At 57.7% G+C, this 27,639-nt stretch overlaps 1 protein-coding gene across 3 annotated transcripts in view; it reads right to left on the bottom strand.

The window, feature by feature from the left end:
- GTF3C1 (general transcription factor IIIC subunit 1) overlaps positions 1-27,639 on the bottom strand; it is a 68,874-nt gene that overhangs the window by 5,196 nt on the left and 36,039 nt on the right. For all 3 annotated transcript variants that reach the window (XM_059415070.1, XM_059415068.1, XM_059415071.1), the window contains 21 exons: positions 27,164-27,317; positions 24,900-25,003; positions 23,556-23,737; positions 21,838-22,110; positions 21,448-21,593; positions 20,427-20,524; positions 19,795-19,891; positions 19,507-19,684; positions 16,780-16,921; positions 16,277-16,412; positions 15,804-15,885; positions 15,473-15,661; positions 13,447-13,604; positions 11,699-11,841; positions 9,892-9,973; positions 9,126-9,238; positions 6,857-6,919; positions 5,887-5,980; positions 3,251-3,423; positions 1,745-2,032; positions 606-865 (listed from right to left, as the gene is read on the bottom strand). In XM_059415070.1, the coding sequence (XP_059271053.1) occupies positions 606-865; positions 1,745-2,032; positions 3,251-3,423; positions 5,887-5,980; positions 6,857-6,919; positions 9,126-9,238; positions 9,892-9,973; positions 11,699-11,841; positions 13,447-13,604; positions 15,473-15,661; positions 15,804-15,885; positions 16,277-16,412; positions 16,780-16,921; positions 19,507-19,684; positions 19,795-19,891; positions 20,427-20,524; positions 21,448-21,593; positions 21,838-22,110; positions 23,556-23,737; positions 24,900-25,003; positions 27,164-27,317 (3,155 nt within the window). The remainder of the gene's footprint in view (positions 1-605; positions 866-1,744; positions 2,033-3,250; positions 3,424-5,886; positions 5,981-6,856; positions 6,920-9,125; positions 9,239-9,891; positions 9,974-11,698; positions 11,842-13,446; positions 13,605-15,472; positions 15,662-15,803; positions 15,886-16,276; positions 16,413-16,779; positions 16,922-19,506; positions 19,685-19,794; positions 19,892-20,426; positions 20,525-21,447; positions 21,594-21,837; positions 22,111-23,555; positions 23,738-24,899; positions 25,004-27,163; positions 27,318-27,639) is intronic.

Below are 27,639 nucleotides of genomic sequence, written 5' to 3'. Positions count from 1 at the left end.
TAGAGCTGGGGTCCGGGGACAGGAGCCCCGGAGCGCTGGAGGGGGTCCTCAACTTGGGCTGTCCGGGCCCTGCCTTCCTGCTGCTCCTGTGTTCACTGCTCCTCAGACCCTGGGGGACCCCCGAGACCCCACCCTGAACTCCCATGTGAGCTTCCACGAGCCGGGGCTGCCATGCGTGGCTTGTTGGAAAAGCCGGCTCTGCTAAGACCATGGTCACAGGTCTGGCCCGAGCCAAACTCCACACAGAACACCACCTGGGCCTTTGAACCTTAACGGACCACCACGCACCCCAACAGGTGACGGGGAGGAGACGCGCAGGGCTGGGAAGGGGCCCGAACGGTCTCATTTCCTGTAGAAGAAGGAGACACCCTCAAATCTGGGGCCCGGGAAAGCAAGGTTTAAGCAAACTACTCAGAGTCTCAGAGGTAACCCACAGGAGGGCCAGAAGGAGTGTAAAAACCGGAAACAAGCGAGGGCCTCTCTTTCAAAGCGAGAGGGCAGAGCCACGCGAAGCAGTCTAGGGCGGCATGTGCTCCCGATCCTGGAGGGGAGTCTGCGCCAGGCCTGGCCCGTGGACGGCTCCCGGGTCGGCGGGCGGCACTCACCAGTGGGCCAGAGCCGCGTGGGCAGGGGGGTTCGGCGGAGCCGGAACGTCACCCGGCAGGAGTTCACCACGATGCTGTCGTTGGGGTTGAGGTTGCGGGTGCTGACGATGCCGGGCGCGCAGTAGCCCCGCATGAGCAGGTAGTTGGTGTGGGAGGCCTGGCGGGCTTTCACCTCGATGGCCCGGCGCTTGCTTCCTGAGCCTTCATCCAAGTCTTCCTCCTCGTCGTCGTCCTCATCCAAGCCCCCGTCCTTCCCCAGACTAGGAGAAGAGCACGGACCTGGGTGACGGAGCACGGGCCAAGCGCCTCTGCCGGCTCAAGAGAGTGGTCACCGCGGTCCAACCTCCGCAGTGGCCTGTGGTCCCTGCGGACCTCCTCCCCCGACCCACAGCGCCTGGCTAGGAAGGGCAGGGTGGGCGGCCGCTCCAGACTCACCTCCTCTGACCGTCTCCCCACAGGCCATGCTCACCAGTTCCTTCTGGCAGGAGACCCTTCCAGTTTCAGTCCCCAAACTGCCTGCTGTTCCACTAAATCCCAGCTTAGCTATTAGGCCCTCAAGGAACCTCTGCCAAAGCTACCTTCCCGCCTCACCCCTCCTCACCACACTGTGCCAGGTCCCTCTCTTTGGCACAGCTAGGTCTCTCCCCAACTCTGCTGCTGGCTCCCCCGCACCTGGAGGCAGCAGCACGAGGCACTGGACTGGTCCCCAGTCCCCAGATCCGAGGTCCCGTCCCTGGGAGCTCCCTACCACACTGCTGACATCTGCCGTCTCACGTGCCAGCAGAGACAGACTCAGTATGTGTTTGTGGAGCGAAGCAAGACCGGGGGGACCGGGGGCTCTGCCAGTTAAGCATCTGCCTTTAGCTCAGGTCATGATCCCAGGATCCTGGGATCGAGCCCCGTGTCGGGCTCCCTGCTTAGTGGGAAGCCTGCTTCTCCCCCTCCCTCTGCCCCTCCCTGCTTGTGTGTGTGTGTGCGCGTGCCCACACTCTCTCTCTCAAATAAATAACATCTTAAGAAATAAAAGACCAGATGACGGAGTGAATAAAAGCGCAGACACCCTAGGACAGCGCAGTGCCCGAGGCCCCCGGCGACACTCCGCGCGCGCGCGGGAAGCCTGGTGACCGCCCCGTCCTTACCTCTTCATGACCTCGTTCTCGACCATCGAGCTGTCGACCACGACAATCTGCTCCGGGATCCGGACGTCCACAGAGATGAGGCCCAAAGAGAAAAGCGTTAAGGCGGCCGCGCAGTGTCCGCCGGGGTTGTCCAGAGAGAACGGCACCCGGTGACTCGTAGACCTGTTCGTATCCTGGTCTTGGAAGGAAAAATTATCAGGCTGGTCCAACTTGCCGGCGGCCAGGATTGTGCTGAGGAACTGGAACGACTCCGTGCACACGGTGCTCGGGAAGCGCCACGTAAAAATCCTGTGTGGGCACAAAGGGGGTAAGGTCCACACCGAGGACGGGACTTTGGAGGCCTTCACGGGGATGGGCTACGGCGTTGCTGCAGATCTGAAGGCCCGCCAGGCCCTCTTTTCCACCTCAACAGGCGCTACAGACGGGAGCCCGACTGGGGAAGACGAATGCGCTTCCTGACACGATCATCTTTTCCCCCGGAAAGCCCCGAGCCCGTGCAGAGGCGACGGGACGTGTGTGTCCACGTCACTGTCTCGGCAAGGCGACAGCGGAGTCAAGCCTGGCCTGGCCTGGCCAGAAGCCTGGTTTTCCACGAGCCTCTGACGAGGGCCTAGGTCTGGAAGTCTTGAGGACGTGAACGCCGCCCGCGGCTCACAGTCAAGCATGCTGCGGTCAAGAACGAGCTCCCCGTCAGAGAGAAGGCCCCCCGAGACAGGCAGCTGGAGCTGGGGGTACAAGGTCCAACAGTCTCGTCAGACCTGGGCCTCGCTTCTGCTTCCCGGGCCACCGCTCTTTTTACTGCAGCCGGCTGTGCTCCAGGGAGCGAGGAGACCGGCGGGGCGGGGGCGTTTGAAAAAGGCCCAAGCGTCTACACGCACAGGCAAAGGGATGCACGAGAAAGCGAAAGCCCCATTCTCCTGCTCCGTCCTGACCACGCCTCAGTGTAATCAGAGGTCGACCAGGAGAACAGCCCGGGAAAGAGGAGGCCCGTCAAGGCCAAGAGCTGCAAGCCCAACCCCTGGGACTACTTCACAGACTTCCCCTTGTGTGGTCAAGCGGTCGGTGGAACACACGCCGAGCCGTTTAGAGACCGGCCGCGCTGGTGGCTGGTGTGAGGGTCCCGTGACTTGGGGCTGCGGAGGGCAACCTGCGGCATCCCAGACCACCGCTCGGACCGCTGAGGGGCTGCGGACAGCGTCTGGAATCCAGCCACGGGACAGCTTCAAACCGAACACACGGCTCGGCGCGGCCCTGAGCCTTAAGAATGCCCAACGAGGCCCCCGCAGGACGCTGTGCCTTTCGCGGGGCTCATGGGTACATCACTCACTTCTCCCCGCTTGACAGGGAAGGGAAACACCGCCGGCAGAACGGTACATGTCCCCAGGCTACTGAGGGCACTGCCCTTGTCCCCAAGCGAGTGGCACAGGCGCGGACGGACACCCGCTCCAGAGGCGGCTTGCCCTCCAAGCGGGGGCCGCGCCCTGCCCCAGCCCCGCCGAGGCTCACCTGTAGTAGGTCTGGGACAGCTGGTAGGACATGGGCACGAAGGGCAGGGCCCGGTTCTTCTTCGGGCCCAGCATGTGGTTGACCCGGCGCCGGTTCACCAGGCTCCTCTTCTGGCACTCCATGAAGGCCTTCACGAGGATGTGGTCCTTATACTCACGGTACAGGCGGAAAGTCTGCAACACAGCGAGGCCAAGGGTGAGCAAGGCCGGGGCGGAAGGAGCAGAACGTGGGTGCACAGAAGCGGGAACCGATCGCGTGTGCTGGAGGGACTGATACGGGGCCGAGGGGCTGGGAGGCTGGAGCCGACTCCCGGGGGTGCAGGGCGGAGGGCCCGCCATCCGCGGTCAACTCTGATCCCCATCAGAGAGAAGGACACCAGACAAACACGGAACCACGAACGGCAGAGGACGGAGGCTCATGGACTTCACGGGACCATCCAAGGCCACACGGCTGGGCAGGGCTGGTACCAACAACAAGGCCTTGCCTTCAAGCCCAGTGACCTCACCACTGAGCCACTGCAGAGGGACACAGAGATCGGAAGCCAAAGCGGCCGTCAGTGGGGTGCTGGGGCAACACCGGGTGTTCTCCTGGAGCCAGAGGGGGTCTGCGCACACACTGCGCCTCGTCGGTCTGAGGCCCGCACACCACCCTCAACTTCTCTAGACAGCGCCTGCACGTCAGCTGTGGCACACGCGCCCGAGGCAGGGAGCACTGCACGGGGCGGAGGGCAAGAGGCCAGAGACTGGCTGTGTCGCCACCGCTCCTGCCCTGTGGCCAAGTGCAAGCTGGGGTCCAGCTTCTCGTGGGAAGCCTGGTGTCTTCCGCTCTTCTCGTCTGTGTGAAGGCAATGACAAGAGAGCATATCCCCGACAGCTGCTGGTGCGGCGCAGGAGCGCTCACACTGCTCACACTACGGACAGGGAAGGAGGGAGTCCGGTCCAGATGGCCGCCCACTGCCCTGCCCCGCACCTCCCGGAAAAGTGGGGCTGCAGGGGGCCCAGCCGGGATCCTACACACAGCCTCTGACCTTGTGAGGCCTCTGACTCCCCCGCCAAAGCCCGACGCCACCGGGAAACGGATCTGGAAGAATGAGAAGCAGCAGCAGGCCGCAGGGAACAGGCCCTGGGGGCGATGCAAGCACCTGACCTTCACCATTAACTCTGGGGCTGGACTTTCTCGTATGGTGGGCAGGACCTCCCGAGGTCCTGTCCAGCTTGAATCCTTGCTAGGGAGCACAGCCAGAAGGGCCCTCCAGGGTCACAGGTACAGTCAGAAATTGGGATTTTTATGGGCAATGGTGGCAGTAAGTAAAAAATAATAATAATAATAATAATAATAATAATAATAATTTATTTATTTATTTAAACAAGCTCAGGTCCAACAAGACAGAGTCAGGGGCCAGAGTGGGGACTGTCATCATGGGACTTCTGGCCCACCCACCCATTCCAGTCTCATTCTCTGGCATGTTCAGGCTCACACAAGGCTCTGGCGAGGCCCCACGACCAGCCTCTCCCTAGGAAACACGCGCGCTTCATGTGAGTAAGGAGGGCTCAAGGACCCCGTGGCACCACGGGCGGCAAGACAAAGACGACTGCATGGCCCCCTACTAGACTGTCCCAACTGTCACCGCTGGACAAGCACCTGCACCTCACGGTGACGAATTCCAAGAAGAGACATGAACACTCCATCTCAGGTCTGCGGGGGCCCGGCCATTGCTGTACAAGGACTGTGGTCACACCTGGCCACGGACTTTCCCAAAATCATTGCATTTCCCCCCAAGTCTTCCTCACCTCCCTTATGGCCAAAGTAATAAGCACCACCTGCACATGTGGGCAGTGCCGAGGCTGGTCTGTCCCCGCTGTCTCCCCCGGGTGCTCTGCTGTCTACACCGAGTCTGGAGACCGGCAGCACACTTAATCAGGCTCCCACCCGCTCCGCGGCCTCTGGGGGTGGGCCCAGGCCCACGTGTTGACCAATGTGGTCGTTAAGAACAAGGGAGGCCCCGGCCCTCCTCACACCCCTCCGCGGGGGCCGGGAGCCACAGTCTCCCGTGCTGTGAGGTCACAGGCCCTTGCTTCTTCACGCCTCTGAAATGCAAGTTTCCGTGCTCATGAATGCGTGCTAATACCAGCAGCTCCCCAGGCTCAGGACAGGGTCAGATGAGAAGCACCTTCCTCCCTCCCACTGTCACTCAGCCAAGACAGAGCAGTGTCACTCTCTAATATGTGCTCAGGAGAGAGAAGCCCTCGGCCCGCAGAAAGGCCGCTCTCCCGCTCAGTGATCTCTAGCTCTCAGAACAGCTCGCCATCTCCACGTTCTGACAGAAGGTCCGCGGCACAGGTCCGTCGCTCCCTCAGCTCTGTCGTGGCTCACCTCCTCTACGACCTCTTATTCTGCATTTACATTCGACTCACAGCCTCCGCCCGGGAGGGCTTCTGGAAGTCACCGGATCCTGTCCCACACTTGCAAGATGGAGGAAGGGGGCACAGGAGTCTCTGGGGAAATCGGGCCACCCTCCCCCACCCAGAGTGCACAGCTGAGAAGACAGTGAGCGAGGGCCGCCCTCGGCCCCCGCCCTGATGGCCCCGAGCCCCACAGCACTGCAGTGAGGCCGTCGCTGGGTCCCCGTCACCCACCTGAAATGACCGGCAGGACTCCATCTGGCTGTCCGAGAGGGCCAGCGTGCTCTGGACCAGGTTCTGGAGTACCAGGAAGTGGATGTCGTCCACACTGAGGGACAGTGGGGAGGGGGCAGAGCCCTTGAGGCTGGGGGCCACGGGCACCGCTCAGCCTGGGCAGGTGCAATCTTTATTTAGAAAAAGTGATTCCCCCCCAAGGTGACCTGAATGCCAAAACTATTCACAAATCAAAACAAAAGAAGCCTTACTAACAGGTCAGGTTTTGCAGGGAGAAACGTTTCTGCTTAGCAGGTAATGGGCACCATACCCTGGACACTGGTTGATGTGACAACTGACGAATGCAGTTAGCGCTGGGATTTTTTCCAACCTGTCTATGAGATCTAAAGTCGCATGCCCTATCTATTGATCAGATCAAGAGTTGTATCCTCTACCAACTAACCCAGCCATGTGCCCCACTTTCCTCTAATCTTAAATTTTTCTGCAAAGAAGCTTCTCACTAAAATAGAACTAAAATCAAACTGAACACTGGTTTTCCAACATGGAAAAAACCAGCTGAGCTTTCTAACCAGAGCTCTGCGCAGAAAGCTCAGGGGCCTGGAATTTAAATCCTTTCTGCCTTCATCCAATTCAACCCGCCTTAAGGCTGGGCCACTGATTCACAAGGCCAGGGTCAGCAATCTTCTCCTGGAAGGGGCCGGATAAGGAAGTCCTCGGGGTTTCCAGGGCTGCATGGTCTGTCGCAGCCACTCAACCTGATGCTCTGGGACAGAAGCAGCACGGAGGGCACATGGGACAGGCGTGGCTGTGCTCTAGTAGAACTTTATTTTCAAAACTTTCAAAAAGTTCTAGTAGAACTTTTATTTTCTAGCAGGCGGGCTAGACCTGGCCCTGGGTGGTCCCTGGGCCAGGCCCCAGACAGCCCGACCAACCAGCTGAAGGAAAGGCCCTTGGTCAGTCTGATGCTTACCTGTTCAGTTCATCTTCCTGCCTGGTTGGATCCTTTTCGTCTCCAATGGCCAAAACTCGGTATCTGAGTAAGGATCGAGAGACAAGCATGTCAGCGGAACACGGCTGACCGTCACTAACCGAGTGGAGGTTTACTCAGTGTGGCCTCTCACTGCCTGGAGTGTTGGAGGAAATGTAGAACTCAGCAAAATGCAAACAGTGCATGTCAGTTACAATGAGAAAAAACTACATTCTGCTCACCAAAGGAGCATGCTGTTAAAATGGTCGAGGAAATGAACAATGTTCATTTTACTGACGGTTATCAATCAGCATGGTCAAGTGTTTACTGGCAGAGAGCCACGGTTAATAATTAAGGGAAGGGGATCTAAAATCGTGGGCCCGTTATGATTAAAAACAAGCTCGGGGCGCCTGGGTGGCTCAGGGTTAAGCCGCTGCCTTCGGCTCAGGTCATGATCTCAGGGTCCTGGGATGGAGCCCCGCAACGGGCTCTCTGCTCAGCGGGGAGCCTGCTTCCTCCTCTCTCTCAGCCTGCTTCTCTGCCTACTTGTGATCTCTGTCTGTCAAATAAATAAATAAAATCTTTAAAAAAAAAAAAAAAACAAGCTTAAGAAAGACGTCTGGAAGAGAATACCCAAACAAGAGAGTGGTTGTATTAGAGAGCAGATTATCGCCCCATCTGTGTATCTGAACTTCAAGTAATGCTGCTTCCTTCTGTTTCTACCAAGTAAACAAACACAAAAGAAGTCCAACGTGCTAGCCATCACGCTACACAGCCAAGCCAGGAAATACAAGAAATCGCAAGACTCAATTTTAAAGAAACATGGCTGTTTGTCTGTAAGACATTTCTTTGGTTTCTATGATCCTAATATCAAAATTCATCCTGGCAACAGTAAATTCTTGAAATTTAGTAATAGGAAAAAGCTCCTTTTCAGAAATCGAATGATTTTCAGTCAAAGTAGTTGGATCCATTTCCTTTTTTGCCTGGCCTGCCAAGATGTTTAAGATCAAATTCAGTTTTAGAACTGCTACAGCCGTGGGGCGCCTGAGTAGCTCAGTGGGTTAAGCCTCTGCCTTCAGCTCAGGTCACGATCTCAGGGTCCTGGGATCGAGCCCCGCATCGGGCTCTCTGCTCAGCAGGGAGCCTGCTTCCCTTCCTCCCTCTCTGCCTACTCGTGAGGTCTTTCTCTCTCTCTCTCAAATAAATTAAAAAACAAACGAAAGAAAACTTTAAAAAACTGTTACAACCGGATGAGACATCTTCTCCCAGATAGCTCATGAACTCTCCTTAAAAACAGTCTCTATTTTAACTGCATTTTTCCATAACTAAAAGTTATCCCCATAAATTCACTAAAAATATGTGAGGTTATAAATTGCAAACAGGTAAAGCGGGTCATTGAAGCGCTTTTAAAATTGAATATAAACCATGCCATTTGGAGTTCTGGGGAATCGCTTCTGCAAAAACAAACACAAAACACAAAAAACAGTATCAGGTGTCAACTCCGCCAAGGACTAGAAATTGCTCCCCAGGCCTGGCACACGCGGGCACGACACGAAGTATTTGTTGGTTGAATCAAAGAAGGAGACCTCCGACTGCGATTCGGGGAGCCGGCTGCGGCCGCATCATACGGCTCCCCAACAGGAACAGATCAAGGACCGTCACTTCTACAGGAAGATTCATGAAGAATCCAGTGGCCAGAGGGACCGTCTCGATGAGGGTGGTTAAGAAGGGATTCACAATTGGATTAAGCCGTGGAAACAGGCCTCGTTCACAAAACTCAAGATTTCCACATTTCACGGCTTTTGTGCTCAAAGCCAAGTATGTTCTCTGCAGGTGCCCAGTGGCCGAGCTGGGTAGAGCTGGGACGCTGGAGTCAGACCCACCATGAAGTTCAGATCTTGGCCCTGTGGCTTATAAGCACCGTGGCCTTGGGTGAGCTACTTCTAGCTTGGAGTTTCTTTGTATGTCAAAATCCCAGCAAAAGCATACCAGTGGCTTGTGGAGGGCTGGGATTTGGTCTCCACGGGAGACACGCCAAGGCAGCAGGGCCTCCACGGGAGAAGGGAGGGGGTGCCCGACAGGGTGCTAGGGTTCCCAGGGGCCTGCCCAGTTTCAAATTGCCCACGAGAGGAGGTGAGGTGGTTCAGAGTCAAGAACATGGCAGGGTTACCTCTAAGGCCATGGAACCGCTGACCAGGGGAGATGCCTGAGGCCGGTGACGTTTCCGCCTGCCCCACAAGGATCACACAGAAACCTCTGGAAAGAACCTCACCTGGCAAACAGCTCCTGGAGCGTGTCTGGGATTTCAAGGTTAGGATTCTTTAGAGACGAACTGAACTTCTCTTTGAGTTTCTCCACAAATTCTTTAAACTCACTGGCACAAACCTTTCAATGTGAGAGAATGAGATGTCAAGCTCTCCCCGAAGGGAGGATTCACTGGTGCATCAAAAAAACCCTGTAACAAACTCCCACAGCAGCAACCTCCCGGAAACATGGACTGAGGAGCGTGGCCTCCTCGGCCTCCTGCCTCCCCAGCCTAGAGCGCCTACCTGGGAAGGTGACCGACACCCCTCTGCCCAGGGATGTGGGGCGAGGAGCACGCTGCTGGCCCTCACTCCTGCGCAAGCCCCAGACGGGAAGACCCATGTGGGTCCCCCCTGTCCTTCAGGCTTCTGGCCCTGCACGTGTCCACCCAGAGGACTCAGAAACACTCACGTCCTATCCTATTTGCCAGCTTTCTGGGGCATCCAGCCGTTTGGAATCTCTGAAGAGCTGCCTTATTCTCTTAACGAAATAGGCCCAAGGCTCCACAGAATTGCAAAGCGGTATGTCAAATTCTAACGGTTTCTAAGAACAGATGCTACAGCCCCACCAGATGAGGGCCAAAGCCCAGGAACGGAGCTGATTTCGCAGACGCGCACGGACAGTGTCCGTACCTGCACGGCCGGCAGCGGGGCTGTGGGACCCGGATGACCAGACAAGAACCTACACCCCCTGCCTTCACGGTGGGACGAGCCCAGTGACCACACAAGGCCTACCTTTGGGTCTTCATAGTCACCTTTCCGATTCATGAAATCTCCCACAAGTGCCTTATCCTGGTACACCTCAGCGAGGCAAACCCTGCAGGAGGAGCGGACGAACGTGAGGTCTGGTGTTGGAAGGAGCCGGTCTTTAGAACCACGGGGAAGACTCCTGTTCTAACACCTCTGGCTTCGGCTGACCACAAGGCATGACTTCCTTATACACCTGCTGGCCGATCACACTCTTAACAAGGAAGGATCTGGGGTCGCCCGCTCTGACTCAGGTCCGGCCTGCTGCTGCTCACGCTCACCCCTCTGCCTTCTCTGAGCTTCCGCCCGCCACACGCGAACTGAGAACAGCGACTCTTGCCGCCTGCCCTCACAGGCCTCCAGCCAGGACCAAACGAGATGCCCTATGTGACAGTGTTACTGTGAGTTTTAACGACCATCCCGGCCCCGGTGTTCACTATTCGTCAAAGCCCTCAATGTCCACAGACATCTTCATCGCTCTGTGACGAGAGAGCCTGACTTGCCCAAAAACAAATGCAGGGAAAGGCAGCAGGTGTTGGCAGGGTTCCCAGGAGCCGGAGACTTTCACTTCACAAAGAGCTTGCGAGACAAGAGCCCATCATCTCATTCTAGAGCCTGGGGAGGCCTAGCATCCCCCAAGGTCACACACCCGCTGAGGGCTGGGCCAAGTGGGCCAGGGTGGCCCTGACTGGTAGTACCAGCCTCCTCCCAGGTGAGGGAGCCACCTGCAAGCGGACACGCGCCCCGCGCCAGGCCCCAGCCCCTCGTGCTCCCATCCCCCGGCTGCTGCTGGACACAAGGAAGGAGGCCAGGAAGCCCAAGTTCCAGAGCTCACGGCACTGCCAAGGCCCTGTCACCCTGGATCCTCTCTCTGGGTCTGTTTCCACTCTGAGAGGAGAGGCGCTTGGAGCAGGTGACCAGAGCCCTTTTAGATAGAAGAGTCTACGACTCTAGACACGGGGGCCAGCGGCTCCCCACCGGAAGGCCCCCGCTGTCTCACCCACTGGCCTCTGCAGCCCCCTGGAGACACGTCTGGCTGCCACGGCTGGGCGTTGGGCACTAGCAGCGTGTAGCCAGCAGAGGCCAGAAACGCCACTAAACAGCCTACGGTGCATAGAACAGCTCTGCTCCGAAGCTATCAAAGGTCAACACTGTTGAGGCTGAGAAAGCCCGCCAGGGGCAGTTTTCTCCACAATCCGGGGCTGGGCTGTTCCTCTCTGCTACTCTGCTGACTGCCCGCAGCCAGAGACAGAGCCGAGAGCCAGAGCTCAGGGCAGAGCAGCCAGTTGGTGCAAGCGGTCCTTCCTAACCCTGCCCCGTGTCCCCTCTGCATGATGGTCTCTGGCCTTCCGCACTCAGGCCCGTGCCTGCGGAGGGGCTGTCAGGAGTCTGACAGGGCGGGCAATGGCGCTGGGCCCTGGCGGGGTGAGAACGAGGTGGGCACAGAGGCCTCTGCCCTCGCCGCCCGCTGCTGCGGGGATGGTCAGTCAGTAAGCCGCCTAGCTGGGATGGCCCATTTCTTCCCAGGGAGCAGAGGAGAACGGCACCGACTTCCCAAGGCCGGCCCCAAGTCCACATGGCACTGGATACGCGGAAGGGCCGGAAGCAGGCTCAGCCCTTGAAAATATCACAGACCCGAGCCCTGGGACAGGCTACGGCTGAGCAGGCGGACAGGTCGCCGCGCTCTGGATTTCAGAGCGGACTCTTAAGCAAAAGCGAGGAGAGAAGACTAAAAAGAACTAGAAGCACGGGAGGAACCTTGGCCCGAAGTTCCCAAAGTCCGAACGAGGCTTACTTATAGTTCAGGTAGGCCTGTGGGTTCTTGACTATGTAGCGAGCCCTCCGTCCGACCGAGTGGGAGGTTTTATCCAGAGACTCTTCGAAGGTGGCGTGCAGGACGTCCCGCACAACCTGCCAGGGGACGAACGGGCCCTTCACCTGCAGCAAACACAAGCCGGGCCGGAGAGTCAGACTCTCCGCGCCCGCGGCCTCAACGGAAAGGAGGGGCAGGGGCCATTCTGTGGCTTCTCCTTCCAGACTCTCGCATCCTCAGACCGCCGCCTCCGGGCCCCGCGCCAGTGAGCTGCTAGCCAAGAGTAAGCCAAACCCGCCATGCCCAGGGGGAGAGGATGTCTTCTGGGAAGTAGCAGGTGCTCAGAGGGCGCCGGCTGCAGAGCCCGGGCAGGGAAGGGGGCTCGCTGAAGGCAGGAGGCGGCCCAAGAACCTGCTCTCAATGTACGCAGGAGAGAGCAGAGTCTGCCGATGCTGAGCCGTGCGGGCTCCGCTGGCCCCTCCAGCTGCACGGAGGGGGGCCCCTCCGACCCCTCAGTGTTGTGATGAAAAGCCATTGCAGAGGGAAGGAACAGGTATTAGGGACAGCGACACATCTCTAGCTTGTTCCCGGGAGAAGGGATTGGGCTGGAACTTAGGAAGGAATGGGGCGGGACAGCATCTGGGAAAAGTGGTCAAGAAAAGGGACCCAGTGAGCCTGCAGGCAGAGGGCACCCGGGGCTGCTCCCCTCGGCCGCTCCCCTCGGCCGGCGTGCTTGAGGACAGGGTGCACACGCTGGGCTCAGAGGGAGCCGCCCTACCAAGGCCACCCGGCGGCATTAGGACCTAGAAGGGGCCCGGTACTAGGCGGTGGCAGAACTTGGTCTCCAGTGGCTTCGGCGAACCAGCGCGATCGGACATTTGCTATCTCGATGCTCCCTAGGCCTTGCTGCAATCTCAGAAGATCCCAACGGCGCCAAGTGGCAGGAACCGACAGCCCAGGGCAGGGAGGCCGCTCTGGGGAGCAGGGGGAGAATGTGATGCGAGCTCGGGCTCCAGGCCTTCCTGGAGGCAGTGACATCGCAGGAGAGAGGGAGCACGGTAGCGGGGACGCGAGTTTCTCCCCAGCTGCCGGGGCTCAGGGCCACGGGCCGGGAGGACCCGCGTGTGTGGGGGTGGGGGGGGGATGGTGGCAGCCAGGCCGAGGCCATCACCACTCCACACTGATTCAGTACCCGGTGACTGAGCAGTCCCCATGCCGTTGGCAGCATGCAGGGACTGCAGCCACAAAAACACATGACAAGCCTCTCAGCCTTGTGAGAAGCAGCCGCGCCCATGGGCCAAGAAGGGCCAGAAGCAGCCGGAAAAGTCCATTTCCATGGGGCACGGCGAGATGTGGTAATTCCTTCCAACTGGCAGGACCACCGAAGCCTTTCCAGAGATAAGCAGTTCGGAGAGACAAAGAGGGGAGTTTTCCAGGCAGAGGAGAGTGGGAGAAGAGACACGGGAGGGCCAGACTCTCGGTACGGACAGAGAGACCCACTCGGGGCTGGGGTAGCCTGATCTGCGTGTGCTAGCCCGAGGCTGGAAAGCAATGTGCGCCAACGGGAGTATTCATTTGTAGGGTTCTGGGCGCTGTTCTTCCCGGCGGCCAGGCCTAACAGCAGAGAGGAGCGCCCTGCGGGCCACAGGGGGAGGGGGGCTCCCCACGGCGGGGAACACCACGCAGCGGGTACAGGCCAGGAAGGCGCGGGGCCCCGGGGGGCTGAGTACCTTGGTGTTGAGGATGTTGCTGGCGATGCGGCAGAGCACGAGCAGCCCGTCTTCCTGCATGGACCAGGTGACCCGCAGCCGGGTCATCCTCTGCAGCGCGCTCTGGTCGGCTTCGTCGTGGTACCGCAGGCTGCGGCTTTTCTCCTGGGGGGACTCTTCTGAGAGTACCAGGGGGAGAAGAGAGAGAGCCTCTAACAACCGGTCTGGAGCTGCCCCCTGGGGAGGGGAAGGGCCCCTACTCGGCTGGGGAGATCTGATCAAGGGTGTCGGGAGCCAGATAAACTAACCGCACAAGACTCGGGCCTGGAGATACAGACAGATAGATACATACGAACTTTTATTTTTATCTTTTAAATTTTTTTCTTTTTACCCCTTTGGTCAAGTTTCATGGGGACAGGCGGGAGGCCTGAATGCAGCCTGCCAATCTCCAACTCTTCCCACTGTGGGGCTAGGCGCTCTGAAGGCCTCCGGGGCTCTCTCCGGGCCCCCAGCATCCTCCCGTGTTGTTGCACGAGCCCTGGGGCACCGTGGCAACAAGGCACAGCCCACAGAGGCCTGAACCAGACTGGGTATAAAACACCAGGGCGGTGCCAGGTGCCGACATTTTGGAATATTTGGAATATTTACTGTGTGCCAAGCACCACTTTGAGCTTTTTACATACGACAACTCATAATTAAAAATACTACTTTGCAGAGCGCCTGCGTGGCGCAGTCGGTTGAGCGTCTGACTCTTGGTCTGGGCTCAAGTCAGGATCTCGGGGTTGTGGGATCAAGCCCCTCATCGGACTCTGTGTTTGGCGTGGACTCTGCTTGGGATTCTCTCCCTTTCCTCTCCTTCTGCTCCTCCCCCCGCTGCCCTCGAACGCACTCTCTCGCGCTCTCTCTCTCTCTGCAATGAGTAATAGAATCTTTAAAAAAAGATACTACTTTGCACCAGCCCTAAAGGAGCAGGTGTCCTCCCCATTTTGTAGCTCAGGAATCTGAAACACAGTGAGATACAGTGATCTGCCCGAAGTCACACAGCCCAGTCAGTAGCAGACACGGGATCTGAACCATGAGCTCGTAGCCTGGCCACTAGGCTTTTTCAACATCTCCTCCCCTTGGGGAGATACTGAAGGCAGTTTCGCAAGGTAAACACCATATGCCACTGCCCATTCCAAGAGACTATTTGCTTTGGAAGTTTTTCCAAATTAAGGCAAAAGAAAAGTAGGGCGTGAACATTTGGGATTCCAAGGGACACCACCACCGTATTTTGCCTTGTGATGAATTCAGGTCTCTGTGAGCCAAACTGATCTCTCGCTATCTGGACAGGCTGCGCTGAGGGGGCCTTTCCAACGGACACAAGGCTACTTGGTACAAACACCAGCCAAAGAAACCACCAAAGCCAGGTTCCCATTTAAACACCCTGCTCTCGTCTGAAAGCGACACAGCTAGGAGATCGTAGGTATGACACACAGAGCACTCGAGGGCGGAAAGGTGGTCGAAGGAACACGCCGGTCTCCTCACTGTCCTGCCATCCTTGCTACAGAGACTGGTCCAGGGGAAGAGTCCAAAACGGTGCCGTCAGACACGCCTCAGGGCTTCCTGAGATTCGAAGAGATTCTGCAGGCCTGACCGACTCCCGCCTTTCCTTTAATTTGCAAACACAACATGACTTTGGCCTGATTAACGTCATGCAGACATTAAAAACCAAACACGGGGAATGACAGGATTGGGCTGGGATGAGCATTTCTGCCACAGACTTCCCAGTTTCCTCAGGTGAGATGGGGTTAGAACACTGGAGTGAGAGGGGTTTCCAAGGGAGCAGACAGACAGAGAAAGCACACGAGGAGCTTGCGGATCTGTCTGCCAGCTCGACGCGGGGGACAGATCGGCAACCACGCAGCACGAGCCCCCCAGATGGCGGGAAAAACAGAACTCTGAGTCTGAGGGCAGAGGTCACAATGGCCGCAGAGCCACGACTGCCTGTCTCCGGGCCGGGGGTACAAAGACAAGGCCCAGCAGACGCAAACGAGTATCACGAAACCTTTTCTCTTTCTCTTGATCTTCTTTCCAGGGTCCTTCTTCAGCCGCTTGCGCTTCTGACTCCGTCCGCCCCTCACTCTCCGGTTCCTGTCCAGCGTGGGCTCTCGGTCCATCTCGAACTGCTCTTCCCGGTCAGCGCAGAGCCCGGCTCCCACTCTGGCTTCCCCCCAGATGTTCAACCTGCCGGTGCCTACAAACAAGCACGAGAGGTGGGTGTCTAAGGATGAGCCCCGCTGGGGCCAGAGACCCAGCAGAAGCTGCCATGGTCTGCAGTCACGTGGTCCCGGGCTGGCCCCGCATCTGTTTCTGCGGTGAGCGCCCCGCACACATACCTCCGGCACTGAGTGGCAACGGGCGCTTGGACAGAAACGTCTGCAGCCTCACCATGAGCCCATTTTCAGAAGCAGTGTTCTCCTAAAAGGCAAGTGCAGCCCTGGAATGAAGTAGGGCTTCCGCGAATCCCCAGGGGTCCAGAGCATCAGATGCTCAGAGCTGTTCAGGTTTCTGCAAAGGCCGGGCTGGGGGTTGGGGGACAGGCTGCTCGAGGGGCTGGGCTGCTTCTGGGCCCTCCCTCACGTCTGACCTCTGTCTCATGTCATAGAATCGGTTACAATGCACTGAAAAGACAGAGGCCGGGCCAGATCGATACACCTACCGTACATGAGGAAATAAATATTTGGGCCTCTGGTCAACTGCTGTTCTACCAGTTCAGAAGCAGTGAGCCAAGTCGGGTGAGATCGAGAGTGATGGGTAGCTCTGGCGGCTCCTGGTGCGGGGAGGGGTGCCCGCCCCCGCCGGGACCCACCTTCCTGGCCTTGCTGATGATGTAGCTGGTCCAGATCCAGTTGCGCTTTAGGTGCCCATAGAAACTGGAATCGAGCCCGGCGGCTCCCAGCCCGTCCCCGGGGATCAAGCCTTCATCCACGACTTCACGGCTTCCCCTAGGGGCCGGAAAAGCAGCAGAAAGAGCCCCTCTTGGGAACCGAAAAGGGAACCCCAGACACGGGTAAGTGTATTTTTTCTAACTTTTACCTTTCCCAGTAATACCTAAGAGAAGCAAAGCACTTGTCAATCCACCAGATAGGTAAAATTCCCAATTTTCACATTTTGGTAACTGATTTTTTGGAACAATATGGCCCATGGCCACCAATCTGCCCCGCAATCCCAGAGCCTGGGACAGTCCCGAGCTGCCATGTGGAGCCAGACTCGGAGGGGCTGGAGCCCGTGGGGCGCGAGGCGCCGTGGCCCCGCACTTGGGGGCGGTGTGCGGACACACTTGGGGACGGCGTGTGCGGGGCGGGGACGCACGTGGTGTACTCCATCATGGCGCATTTGCGCTCCAGGTTGTGCTTGTCAATGGCGCTCTCCTGCTCCTTCTGCAGACTGCCCTCCTCGTCAAGGCCCTGGTCCTGCGCGCTGTTTTTCCTGACGCGCGGGTAGCGCACCACACCTGGGAAACAAGACACAGGCATCCCTGACGCTGCCGTGAGGTGGCGGCTCTGCACGGCCATGGCGCGTGGCTGCGGCTGAGAGAGAGATCCTGCTCCCCGACCAGAGGACGGGCTCTAAAACTGGCAGAACATCCTCTTCGTAGGAATGCATTCTCATTGATGTCAGAGGGTGACCCCGAGGGAAGGAGCTGTACTCTGGCTGACCTCCACTAAGCAACAGAAGAACCTAGCAGGGGTGGGGAATCAGGAGCAGAGGAGCCCCAAGGCTTCCTTCCTCGGGGGAAGCCTGTGGAGCTCCCAGGCACCCGCACAGAGGGAGCAGGAAGGAACACTGATGCACGTAGCAGTGGCTGCGGGGTCAGGATCAGCAGGGAGCGGGACCAAGAGCTCAGTGTGGGGGGTCAGTTTCCCTGGGCCCAGTGGGGGACCGGGGGGCAGCCAGATGTTTCCTGCACATCCAAGAGGAGCATTAACATAGCTGAGAAATCACATGCTGTTCATCCACAATAAAGAACACTGCCTTTCTTGCAAGAATTTCTAAACTACATTCGACTGCTGCTGGAGTCAGGCAAAGGCAGGCTACGGTGATCCACAGGGTACTAGCGACCGTCTTCTAACACCATTGACGGCAGACCTGGGTGGGGACTGGCTGGGGGCGAAGGGGCAGAGCCCTTGCCCCACAGCTCTCAGCCGGTGTCTACTTAAGACCCTATGTTCCAGCTGGGCTTCAGCCCATAAGGCGGTGGGGCTGCTGTTCCCAGCTTAGAAATGGAGAGAGGCAGAGCTCAGAGAGGGCTTCCAAGGGGGCCCAAGGTCATGCATTTGAATGGCCAGTTGAGCCTGGGAGGACCTGAGGCCATGCTTCTCCTGGGTGTCACCTAGCTCTTGTGTTCGAAATGCAGACGGAGGTCATCCCCACACTGGACAGGGCCAGGAACCCTCACTTCAACGGGCTCCCCGGGTGCTTCTGGCACGCGCCCATGCTCAGCAAGCCCCCTGCCTGAAAGGATGCTCACGGCCTGTTAGACGGTGCTTTTCCCTCCGTCCTCGGGGCTGAACCTCCTCGAGTGTTTGTTGAATAAAGGGACAATGGATGCCTGATGAACAGTCTCAGCCTCCCCCATTCCTGCTCATGAACGCTAAAAGGGATGGAAATTCACCAATTGTCTAGCCTCAACAACTGGTGCAAATAACATACTGGTCCACAAATTTTTATCTGGGTATAAAATGCAGGAGAATTAGGGCACTCTAAAAATCTGAAATGGTAAAAGCCTAGCTCACTGAATGCCAGAGGCTTCTATGAAACACAGAGGTCCAAAAATCTGTCCAGACCCATCACATTAAAGCTTCTAAGTACAGGGGCTCATTACCCTGCCAGCACTAAGTAATTCTACCAAATAAATGTGGGCTCCTGCTTTGCAAAAAGCGACGTTCAGGACTGATCTTTTGGCACTGACAGGAGGAAGGGAAGAAGCTCTCTCCCAGGGGCAGACTGGATGGGCCATTCCTCCTCCTCGCAGAAGGGGGGAGAAGAGACCAGATGGACTCTGGCTCAGAGGGCAGAGCGAAGATCACACGCCCTCTATCTAGTCAATAACATTTATGGGACGTCGACGGTGTACCAGGCACTTTGGGACACCAGGGGAAGGAAGTCCAATTTCCTGGGCCCAAGGAATCCCGAGACGGGTATTAGAAGACAGGATAAGGTGCTGGAAAGGCTTTCTCAAAGAGTCGATGCTCGATGTAGGCGTGGCCGCTGCCAGGTGGACACAGATCAGGGGATATTCCAAGGACAGAAGACGACGCAAGCTAAGGCCTTATCCCCAAACCCAACTCAACCGACCACCTGATCTGCTCATTTCTTCAACTCCAAAATATCTCCCTCGCCAAATAAACCAAAAAAACCCACAACAAAATAAAAAACAAAAAACCCCGAACAAACAAAACCCAAAACACCCTACAAAATACCTCCCAAGTGCCCCCCTCCTTCAGGGTCACCAGCGGACGGCTCTCTTAGAGCAGAGTCATGGCTCGGCTTCTGCTCTCGGGCCCTCAGTCCGCTCCCCACCCAGCAGGCAGGGCGGACTTCTCCCTGCTCTTAGGACAAAGCCTGCGCCAAGTCCTGCAAAGCCCCCAGCGTCTGACTCGCCCCCACTGCTCCTCCAACTGCAGACGCAGCTCTTCCCGCAGCCACGCCAGCCTCTCCTGCCTCTCCCACAAGACACTTGCTGTGCCCGTGCCTGAGGGGCTGGTCCCCAGCTCTGGGCTCGGCTGGCTGGGGCGGGGACGGCTGTGATGGGGCAGCCCCGGAGATGCCAGACACAAGGTGCTCCACAAATTCCTACTGAATGCACGAGTGAATAAGGACCAAGCAGAGTGATCTGGATGAAACGTGTGTGGGGGTCTGGGAGCCCCCCATTCAGAGCCCACCGCTCTCTTTTCTAAGGCAGCCCCAAGGATACCCTAGGTGTCTGGGGAGCGGTATGAAAAGCAGCAGCCGCTTCTAGGATCCTCTCGCCAGGAACCCCGGTGATGACCCGGGAAGCAGGGGGGAGAAGCAGGGTCCCACCCAGAGCCACAGTACCTAATGGGGTGTTGAGACAGACACACTGCAGATCAAACCAGTAGTTCTCCACGTCCTGCATGGAGTTCAGGACGTACAGACGCCTTTCGAAGGGCCGGCTGCTGTGGGCCAGGTTGTAATGCGGGTCACAGATGGTGGTGTCAACGATGACTGCGTTCTTCTTCAAGAAAATGAAGACCTAGAGACACGTGGACAGGACGAAGAAAGAACCTCAGAACCGCCGCAGGTCAGCCGCCCGGAAACCTCTGCCATCAGGAGCGCCATTCACTCAGGCGTGAGAGACGTTACCTGGTCTTTATCCTGAAACTTTTCCGTGGGGCCGAACTGCAGCAGCCCCATGTGGCACAGCCGCTGAAGGTTCTCCACCACAGAGAAGATGTAACGTCTGGGAAAAGGGGAGGGGGTTCCAATCGCTGCGAGCTCAGCGGGGGTCAGAGGGTTGTACACTTGACGGTCAGAGGGTCGCACACTCGGCTGACGGATGCCACTCGCTCGTGGCCACCCCCTTCCAGCTCGTGGGCACTGGAGGACTGGCCTCAGGCCAGCCCGGCGAGGAAAGCCCGATTCTGCCCCTTCTCAACACCCAGCCAAGGCAGTGGAGCGTCGATCCTACATGGGAACTGATTCTCAAATGCAGGAGGCAAAAGGGAAATCCCTCCCCAACACTTGCAGTCTCTATCGGCAGACTTTAGGTTCTTTTAACCTTGAAATGCAGAAATAAAATTCACCAGCCTGCACCTCCTGTGCCCCTGTGCTTTATCCACAAGGCTCCTAGGCCCGCTGAATGAAGGAGAGCCTCGTGTCTTTACGACCTGGCAGGCAGAACCGTTCCCACTTCCTGGTGAATGATCACTCAGAGCCCTCGCTTCAGGCGGGCTGCCGGACCCTCGGCCAGTCCGCCTCTATCCCGAGAGCCTCACCTCTTGTACAGGAGCTGCTGCCGGACGGGCCTGGGCAGAAAGCGGATCAGTGTGTGCTTTTTCAGAGGGTCGTTCAGAAACTCCTCAAGGTCGTCTACCTAAGAGGTCATATTCAGGATCAGCTCACCCTCAAGGCCAGGGTCAATGACGAGAATCATTCAATACATGCACCACTTACTGGGCAGTGGTCTCTCTGTACCCATTTTTCTCCTTTTGCTGTCTTTACCGAATTTCTAAAACGTACTTTATGGTGACAACATAATTACTTGCCAGTCTTTCAATCTGTCTGACTGCACTAACTCTAAGAACATGTCTTTAAAGTATTTCCCTTGACCTACCAGGCAACCCTATGCCTGTCCAATCCTCTCTCTCTCTACCCAAGCATCCCATATATCCTCACTCCCCATCCATCCAGCTACCCGTCCTTCCTGCTATGCACCCGCCCATCCACACATCCGATCTGCCCGTCTGTCCATCCATTCTTTCTACCATCTCTCTCCATCACCTATGCTCCCTTCCTTCCTTCGACGCACCCATCCGTCCATCCATCCGTCCAACCATCCAACCATCCATCCATCCGTCTGTCCGTCCATCCATCCATCCATCCATCCGTCCGCCCATCCATTCATCCATCCGTCCGTCCGTCCATCCATCCATCCGTCCGTCCGTCCATCCATCATCCATCTATCCGTCCACCCGTCCGTCCGTCCATCCATCCATCCGTCCGACCATCCATCCGTCCAACCATCCAACCATCCATCCGTCCGTCCATCCATCCGTCCGTCCGTCCGTCCATCCATCCATCCGTCCGTCCGTCCATCCATCCATCCGTCGTCCATCCATCCGTCCGTCCGTCCATCCATCCGTCCATCCGTCTGTCCCATCTTTTCCTCCCACCCTCCATCCTTGCATCCAGAGACTTGCAAGTCTCGAAGCATTTTCCCTTGACTGGGTGAACACAGGGTTTCTGGCCTACAGCTCGGGGACTAGCGCCCGCAACAGCCCCAGGAGCCATCAGTACCTTGTAACTGACTTGCACAATCTGAACAAAGATGGAGAGAGGCAGGCAGAGAAGAATGTCACTGACGAGGGCCCAGCCGAAGCCGAAGTCCTTGTGGACTGGGATGGGAGGGACATAGCGTCTCCACGAGGCTTCGTCCACATACACTAGGAGAGAATCGGGGTCAGCGCCACAGGAAAGGTCCCACTCATGGCGGGGGCATGACATCGTCCCAGCAGGTCCTGACTCCCTCTCATCACAAACTTGGGTAAAACCCTTCTTGTCAGGCCGGAGGCCCCCGGGTTGAGGAGGTCTAGATTATGACTTTCTTTTGATCAGGGCACCGTGGGGATTCAGCCGGTTCAGATGCTCAGGAGGAGGCGGCTCTAGGACTCCTTGGGAGCACCTCACCTTTCTCCGTGGGGGGCTCCACTTCGGTCTCCAGGATGGTTCCATCTTGCCGGTCCTTGGGCGGGGCATCAGAGGAGGCCCCCAGGTTACTTCTGGAGGAGGGCGGGACTCCCACCCTGCCTGGGTCCTGTCTTCTCCTCGTACTGCCGAGGCCCGGCTTGTCCCCCAGGCGGCTGGTGGGATGCCCGTAGATTAAGTACCACAGAAACACGTGTATTGCCCGCAGGCGAGGCATTTTGGGCAGAAATCCTAGAGAGCGGCCGAGTCCTGGAACTGAGGCGAGACAGCGGGCGGGGCAATGCTTGAGAACGCCCACCGGTGCGCTCCAGAACCACCGAGGGCCGCCACGCCCCACGTGCCAGGAGACCGCACACATCCTTACTCTCACCCAACTTACTTTCCAGGGCAAAGGGCACAGATAACCAGATACTTAGAATCACGTATCAGAAAAGAAAGTGAGGAAGGGGGAGGGGGCCGTAATCTCACCTAGAGGACAGGCAAGGTCCTCAAGGGGGCAGGACGAAGGCACGCAGCTACCTGGGGATGTGCCCTCCCGGGGACAAGCACAGGCGCTGGAGACACGCATGTGCCCGGCACGTTCGACAGAGGGCCAGGAGGCCGCAGTGATGCGTGCAGGAAGGGCGGAGGAGGGCGCAGCAGGTGAGCTGCAGTGAGCTGGAGAGGGCCTGCCGAAGCTCCACACACGGCACCTGCCCGGCTTGATGGGGCTGTGTAAGATACCCCCATTTTGAGGTTCTTTGAAAGCATCCTGTTTGTTGACACAAATGAAGTCTTGCCCAGCTTTTCCCGGGGAGAGAAGCCAGGTGAGGGGGCAGGAGCCACAGGAGCAGGGGGAGAGGACGGGTGGCCAGGAGGCCCTCCTCCACCGCCAGGTCCACTGGAGGGACACGTACACCGTCTCCTGTCTGCGCAAGTGCGGGCACTGGTCGGCCGCACCTGCTCCTGCCCGGGACAGCCTCTCAGGGCCTAAGCCCAGAAGACAGAAGGCAGGCTTCACTGCTAGGACAGGATGAGCAGAGAGGGAGGTCACAGATGGCCTCTTCTGCCTCGGACTGCAGGTCTCCGGGGCCATGTGCCCCCAACCAGGACATAGTCTATGCCCTGCCGAGTCACCTCTGTTCTCCTCTGCCAATGTGCATGTTTATGGCCAGGAGAGGTGTGAAGCTGCAAAGCGCCCCCCGCCCCTGCCCGGGCCTTCGGCACTTGCCCCACGCATGTTCACGTTGGGCGGCCTGGTGGGGGCCCAGGGAGGAGGCAGCCTTGTCAGAGAACAGACTCTGGGAAAATCATACGGATGTTCAAAGTCCTCAATGACCGTAACTACTAGGAGGGGTATGAGGTCAGGAGAAACCAATTTTCCGTAGCTTAGTGAACATTCCAGCCCACGGACACTGAGCAGAACGAACTCACCTTTATGACTAACTCCTCATGTTAGGTACGACCTGGCACAGTTTCACCCAAGCCTCCTGACAGCCCTGTGAAGTATGCAGGGCAAGAAGCATGCCCACTGTGCAGATGGAGAAACTGAGGCCAGCGGCAGCCATGGTGCCAGCACCTCCATGACCCAGCTAGCGATTGAGACCTGCTTCTTCCAACCACAGCCCCATACCAGAACGTGGCACGGCAAGGGACTCAAACGTCGCCGTGCAGACACCCAGGGCGCGGTGCCAGACGCCCACGGGGAGCCGCTAGTTTACCTATAACAGGGCTGTAATTTTTGAGCTGGGTGATGCCCATCTTCTCATCGGTTCTCTTCACCCGTCCGCTTTCTGGTTTAGAGGAAGCATTCGGCTGAGAGTCTCCTGATCCGCTTGGACCCTCTGTTCCTTGACTTTCCTCTTCAACTTCTTGAGGTGCTGGCGGCTGGGGCACCTTCACCCTGCGGTTCAAATACAAGGTCAACAGCATGCCGGGAGGAGGACTGGGGAGGCGGACACGGTCCGCCCTCGGCAATTGGACGCAGCCACCGGACCCTGGAGTTTCCACCTCCGCTGCCTGTCGAAGGCAAGCAGATGATGTGAATGAAAAAAGTGTGTCGGGTCACTGGACATTCGGGAGTGACGGGCTGTGGGGACCTGCCGAGGGCACCCCACCTACTGGCCAGCTGCTACCTTGAAAGAAAGGTAGTCAATGTGCTGGGTCCTCGGACACTTTCAGAAATGCCAGAGACCTGGGGCGCCTGGGCGCAGCTCCGTCCTCAAAGCATCCGACTCGTGACTGGCTCAGGTCATGATCGAAGGGTGGTGAGATCGAGCCCCGTGTCAGGCTCTGTGCAGCAGGCAGCCTGACAGATTCTCCTTCTCCCTCTGCCCCCTCACCCCTGCTTGCATGTTTTTAAAAAATACATTTAAAAAAAAAAAAAGAAGAAGTGCTAGAGATCAGGAATTGATGCAAAATCCATCAGCAACCCAGTTCCAAGTACATAAGCCAAGGTCTGCGATCCCCATGGAACCCCTGTGCCTGCCCATCGGCCACGTCCAGCTTAAGCTCAGCTAAGAATTTTCTTCCGGCCCTGAGCTTTCTCAGTCCGTGAGACAGTTTATGAACAAAATTAGAGAAGGCCTCAGAAAGGCAAGTAAGCTCACTGTGAGCCACCAGGAGACCGAGTGAGCTTCCTACTTCACAGGGCCCGTGAGTCAGAGTGCTCTGTCAACACCATTAGGCAGAGTGGAATGAAGAACGTTAGGCCACTTTTTCTTCCCCTTAAAAATCCAGAAATTGGGGGCACCTGAGTGGCTCAGTCAGTTAAACGTCTGCCTTTGGCTTAGGTCTGGGGATCCCGGAGTCTGGGGATCGAGCCTTGCTACAGGCTCCCTGCTCAATGGGGAGTCTGCTTCTCCCTCTCCCCTACTCCTCTGCTTATCAAGCTTGTGCTCTTTCTCTCTCAAATAAAATCTTAAAAAAAAAAAAAAATCCAGAAATTACTCCTAAACCCATGAATACACTGGTCTTGCCTGAGTATAAAGGGCAAAAGTGCTATGGGCAGGGACACAAAGACCAGACAGCTTGCCCGTCGATTTCTTTGGGGGGCCGCCACTTGCCTGTTTGCTGTGCTGGAATTGGAGATCCGGAAACGGACCTGCTCGATGGCACTTCTCACCAGCGGGTCATTCTGGTCCATGGACGGGTGCACGACCAGATCCACCTGCGGAGTGAGAGGTCAGAGTGTCCCAGAAGGGCAGGCGAAATGCTGAGGGAGCCCTAACTCTGCACCTCGCTTCTCGGTGGGTGCCACCTGTTCTCGTTAGCATTTCCAGGAGATGTCTGGGACCAAAATGAAAGGCCATTATGATTTCTGGCATCAAAATTCCTCGAGCTCCGCTACCAGAGACATGCTGCTCGGCTCAGGAGGAATGTCTGCCCTGGAAAGAGAGCCGGCCGCCTGGCAGTCCCCCCGCTGGGCTGTCCCGACCCCTGGCCTCTGCCGCTACCTGGTGGCCCGCTCCTGCTACCCCAGTGCAGCTATCTGAGAATTTCCCAGAGCCGCCCGTGAGTCCCGAGAGCTTCCATCTGGAAAAGGTAAGCAGCTTTCATTAATCCCCCCCTCGCTGAGAGTGCCATCGTGGGACTCCTGCCAGGCCCGCATCTAAACCAACTGGCAGAGGATTTAGAGCTTCTTTTGTTCTCTTCCCTCTCCCAGGGTGCTGAAGCTGAACAGTTCCGGTGGTGACCACTGCACGCGTGTTATCCGGGGTGACAAAGGGAAGAGCTCGGTGGAGATGAGGAGGGGGCGAGGGTGGTGGCTGGGTGAGAGATGGGAGGCGTTCCGGCCACAGCCCCCGGAGAGCCAGGCCTTTCTTCCACCTCTGCTGCCGGCAGGACAGAGCAAGGTCAAGTCTCCTAGATGGATGGCTCTGGCCAGCAGGCCTCATGTGGACCGTGGCCCAAGGGGAGACGCGGCGGACGGCAGGGAATGCGGAGTAGCCCCAGAAGGGGGACCCTTCACCCGCGCCCTGCCAACTTTGTGGGGATTCTGCGAGGCTCTGGTGAGATGCAGTTGGGTAACACCTCGGAACGCTCACACGCACTGAGCAAACACAATGCATTCCCACTTCCCACGGGCAACGGCCCAGCGGCCGGCCCGCTCCCTGACGGCCCAGTGGGCAGGACGCAGGAGTGAAGACCAACGTGCCCTTGTGTCTGAGGTCTTGGATCTGTGTGCTTACGCCTGGCACTCTGGCCCACCCTCTCCCTCCACACCACCTGCTGGACACTAGGGCAGACAGGAGCTGGACACATGGCAGATTCCCGGGCCACTCCTGGACTGGGGGAGACTCTCTTGCCCTCATCACCGTCCTGAGAAGACCACCCACCCCCTCCTAAGTAACTGCTCAGAAATCTGAGGGGCTGCAGCTGAGGGGTGGGGGCTTTGCCCTTCAATGAGAGAGCTCAGCACAAGGACCCCCCCTCCCCCCACCGCCTGCTCCAGGGGAGGACAGGCCGCCAGGGGTTGGGGGCAGGGGAAGGAGAAGGACAAGGTCACGGGGACTGAGAGAGCAGACAGGAAAAGGGTGAGAGCTGCCCACCCAGAAGGGCAGAAACGGTGTAAGTCATTTCTCACGCAGCTCTGTTTCTCACACTTCAAACCAAAAAATAAGATAAAGTAAAAAAGCAGAAATGACCTTGCCAGCTTATTAAGGAAACGCCACATCAAAGCACAGTTTTCTTAAGGAAGAGATTTACGACGCAGCCACAAAAAAAGGGTCAGGCAATTCCCAGTGCCTGCCCCCGCAGCACCGGCCCTCTGTCTCTGGGCCCGGCGGGGCTCTCTCCAATTACTCTGACCCTGAAAACTCTATGCCTTAAGACACATGCAGAGCTGTGAGCTCCAGTTGCTAAGGGAATGGCCCCCAACTTTAAATTTCATAGAAACGGATAAACTCAAGACAGATCCACGGGTGCTCAGGGCATCCTGAGTGACCGCCGGCACTTCCTTGGGGGATTGCTCCTCACATCTCCATGGAAATCATTCTTGGTGCCCTAGTCTACACCTTCCTCGGCTAGAGTCTCCACCAGCAGGCTCTGCCCGACTCTGATGTGTCACTCAGGGTGGGCCTGGGCGCCGGACCCCTGCTCTCGGGCGCACACATGCGGCCCCAAGGTCCAAGCACATTATCCTGCCTTTGCGTTTCCAGCCTCCCCAGGAAGCCGGCAAGGCCCCTGCTCCCCAGATGAGGAGGCACAACGCGCGACTGAGTTACTGGCAGCAAGGGAACAAGTGAAATCGGACGAGGGCAAGAGAAGCCCGACAAGGAAGCCTCCGAGAGCAGGAGGCCGGCATGGGGGGCGCCAGGGGAGCCTGCACCTTCTTCTTGATGCCGTCCTGGATGACCGTGGTACGGTACAGCCTCAGGAGGCCCTCCTCGGACAGGTTGCGCACCAGGCGGACGATGGACTTCTTACAGCACTTGGTGGACACGCCTTCTTGCTTCTCCTGATCCATGATCATTTTCTGGATCCTGGGGTGTCACACAAAAAGAGGTTAGTATTCCCAACAATCTCATCCCGAGGCGGCTCAAGAGAAGCCGGCACTCACGGCAGCTTCCCGTGCTGAGCCTTTCCCCGGGGGAACTAATGGGAGCTCGTGATTCCTGAGGATGACTCGAGGGGGCGGGGGGACCCTCAATGCCGTGATGGAGATCTGTCTTCACCCTGTCTCCATGCTCACTTAACTCCCAGACCAGGCTCCTGCAGTCGACCCTCAGGTCCGCAGCTCTTTCTGATTCCTCTCCTTGTGCAGCCACCCCCTAGATCTCACGGAGGGGCTGCAGGAACATTTCC

The sequence above is a fragment of the Mustela nigripes genome, chromosome 11 (assembly GCF_022355385.1).
Source record: "Mustela nigripes isolate SB6536 chromosome 11, MUSNIG.SB6536, whole genome shotgun sequence".
NCBI classification, from domain to species: Eukaryota; Metazoa; Chordata; class Mammalia; order Carnivora; family Mustelidae; genus Mustela; species Mustela nigripes.
The sequence above is the reverse complement of the archived record's forward strand: the minus strand, read 5'-3'. Positions and strand labels throughout refer to the sequence as shown.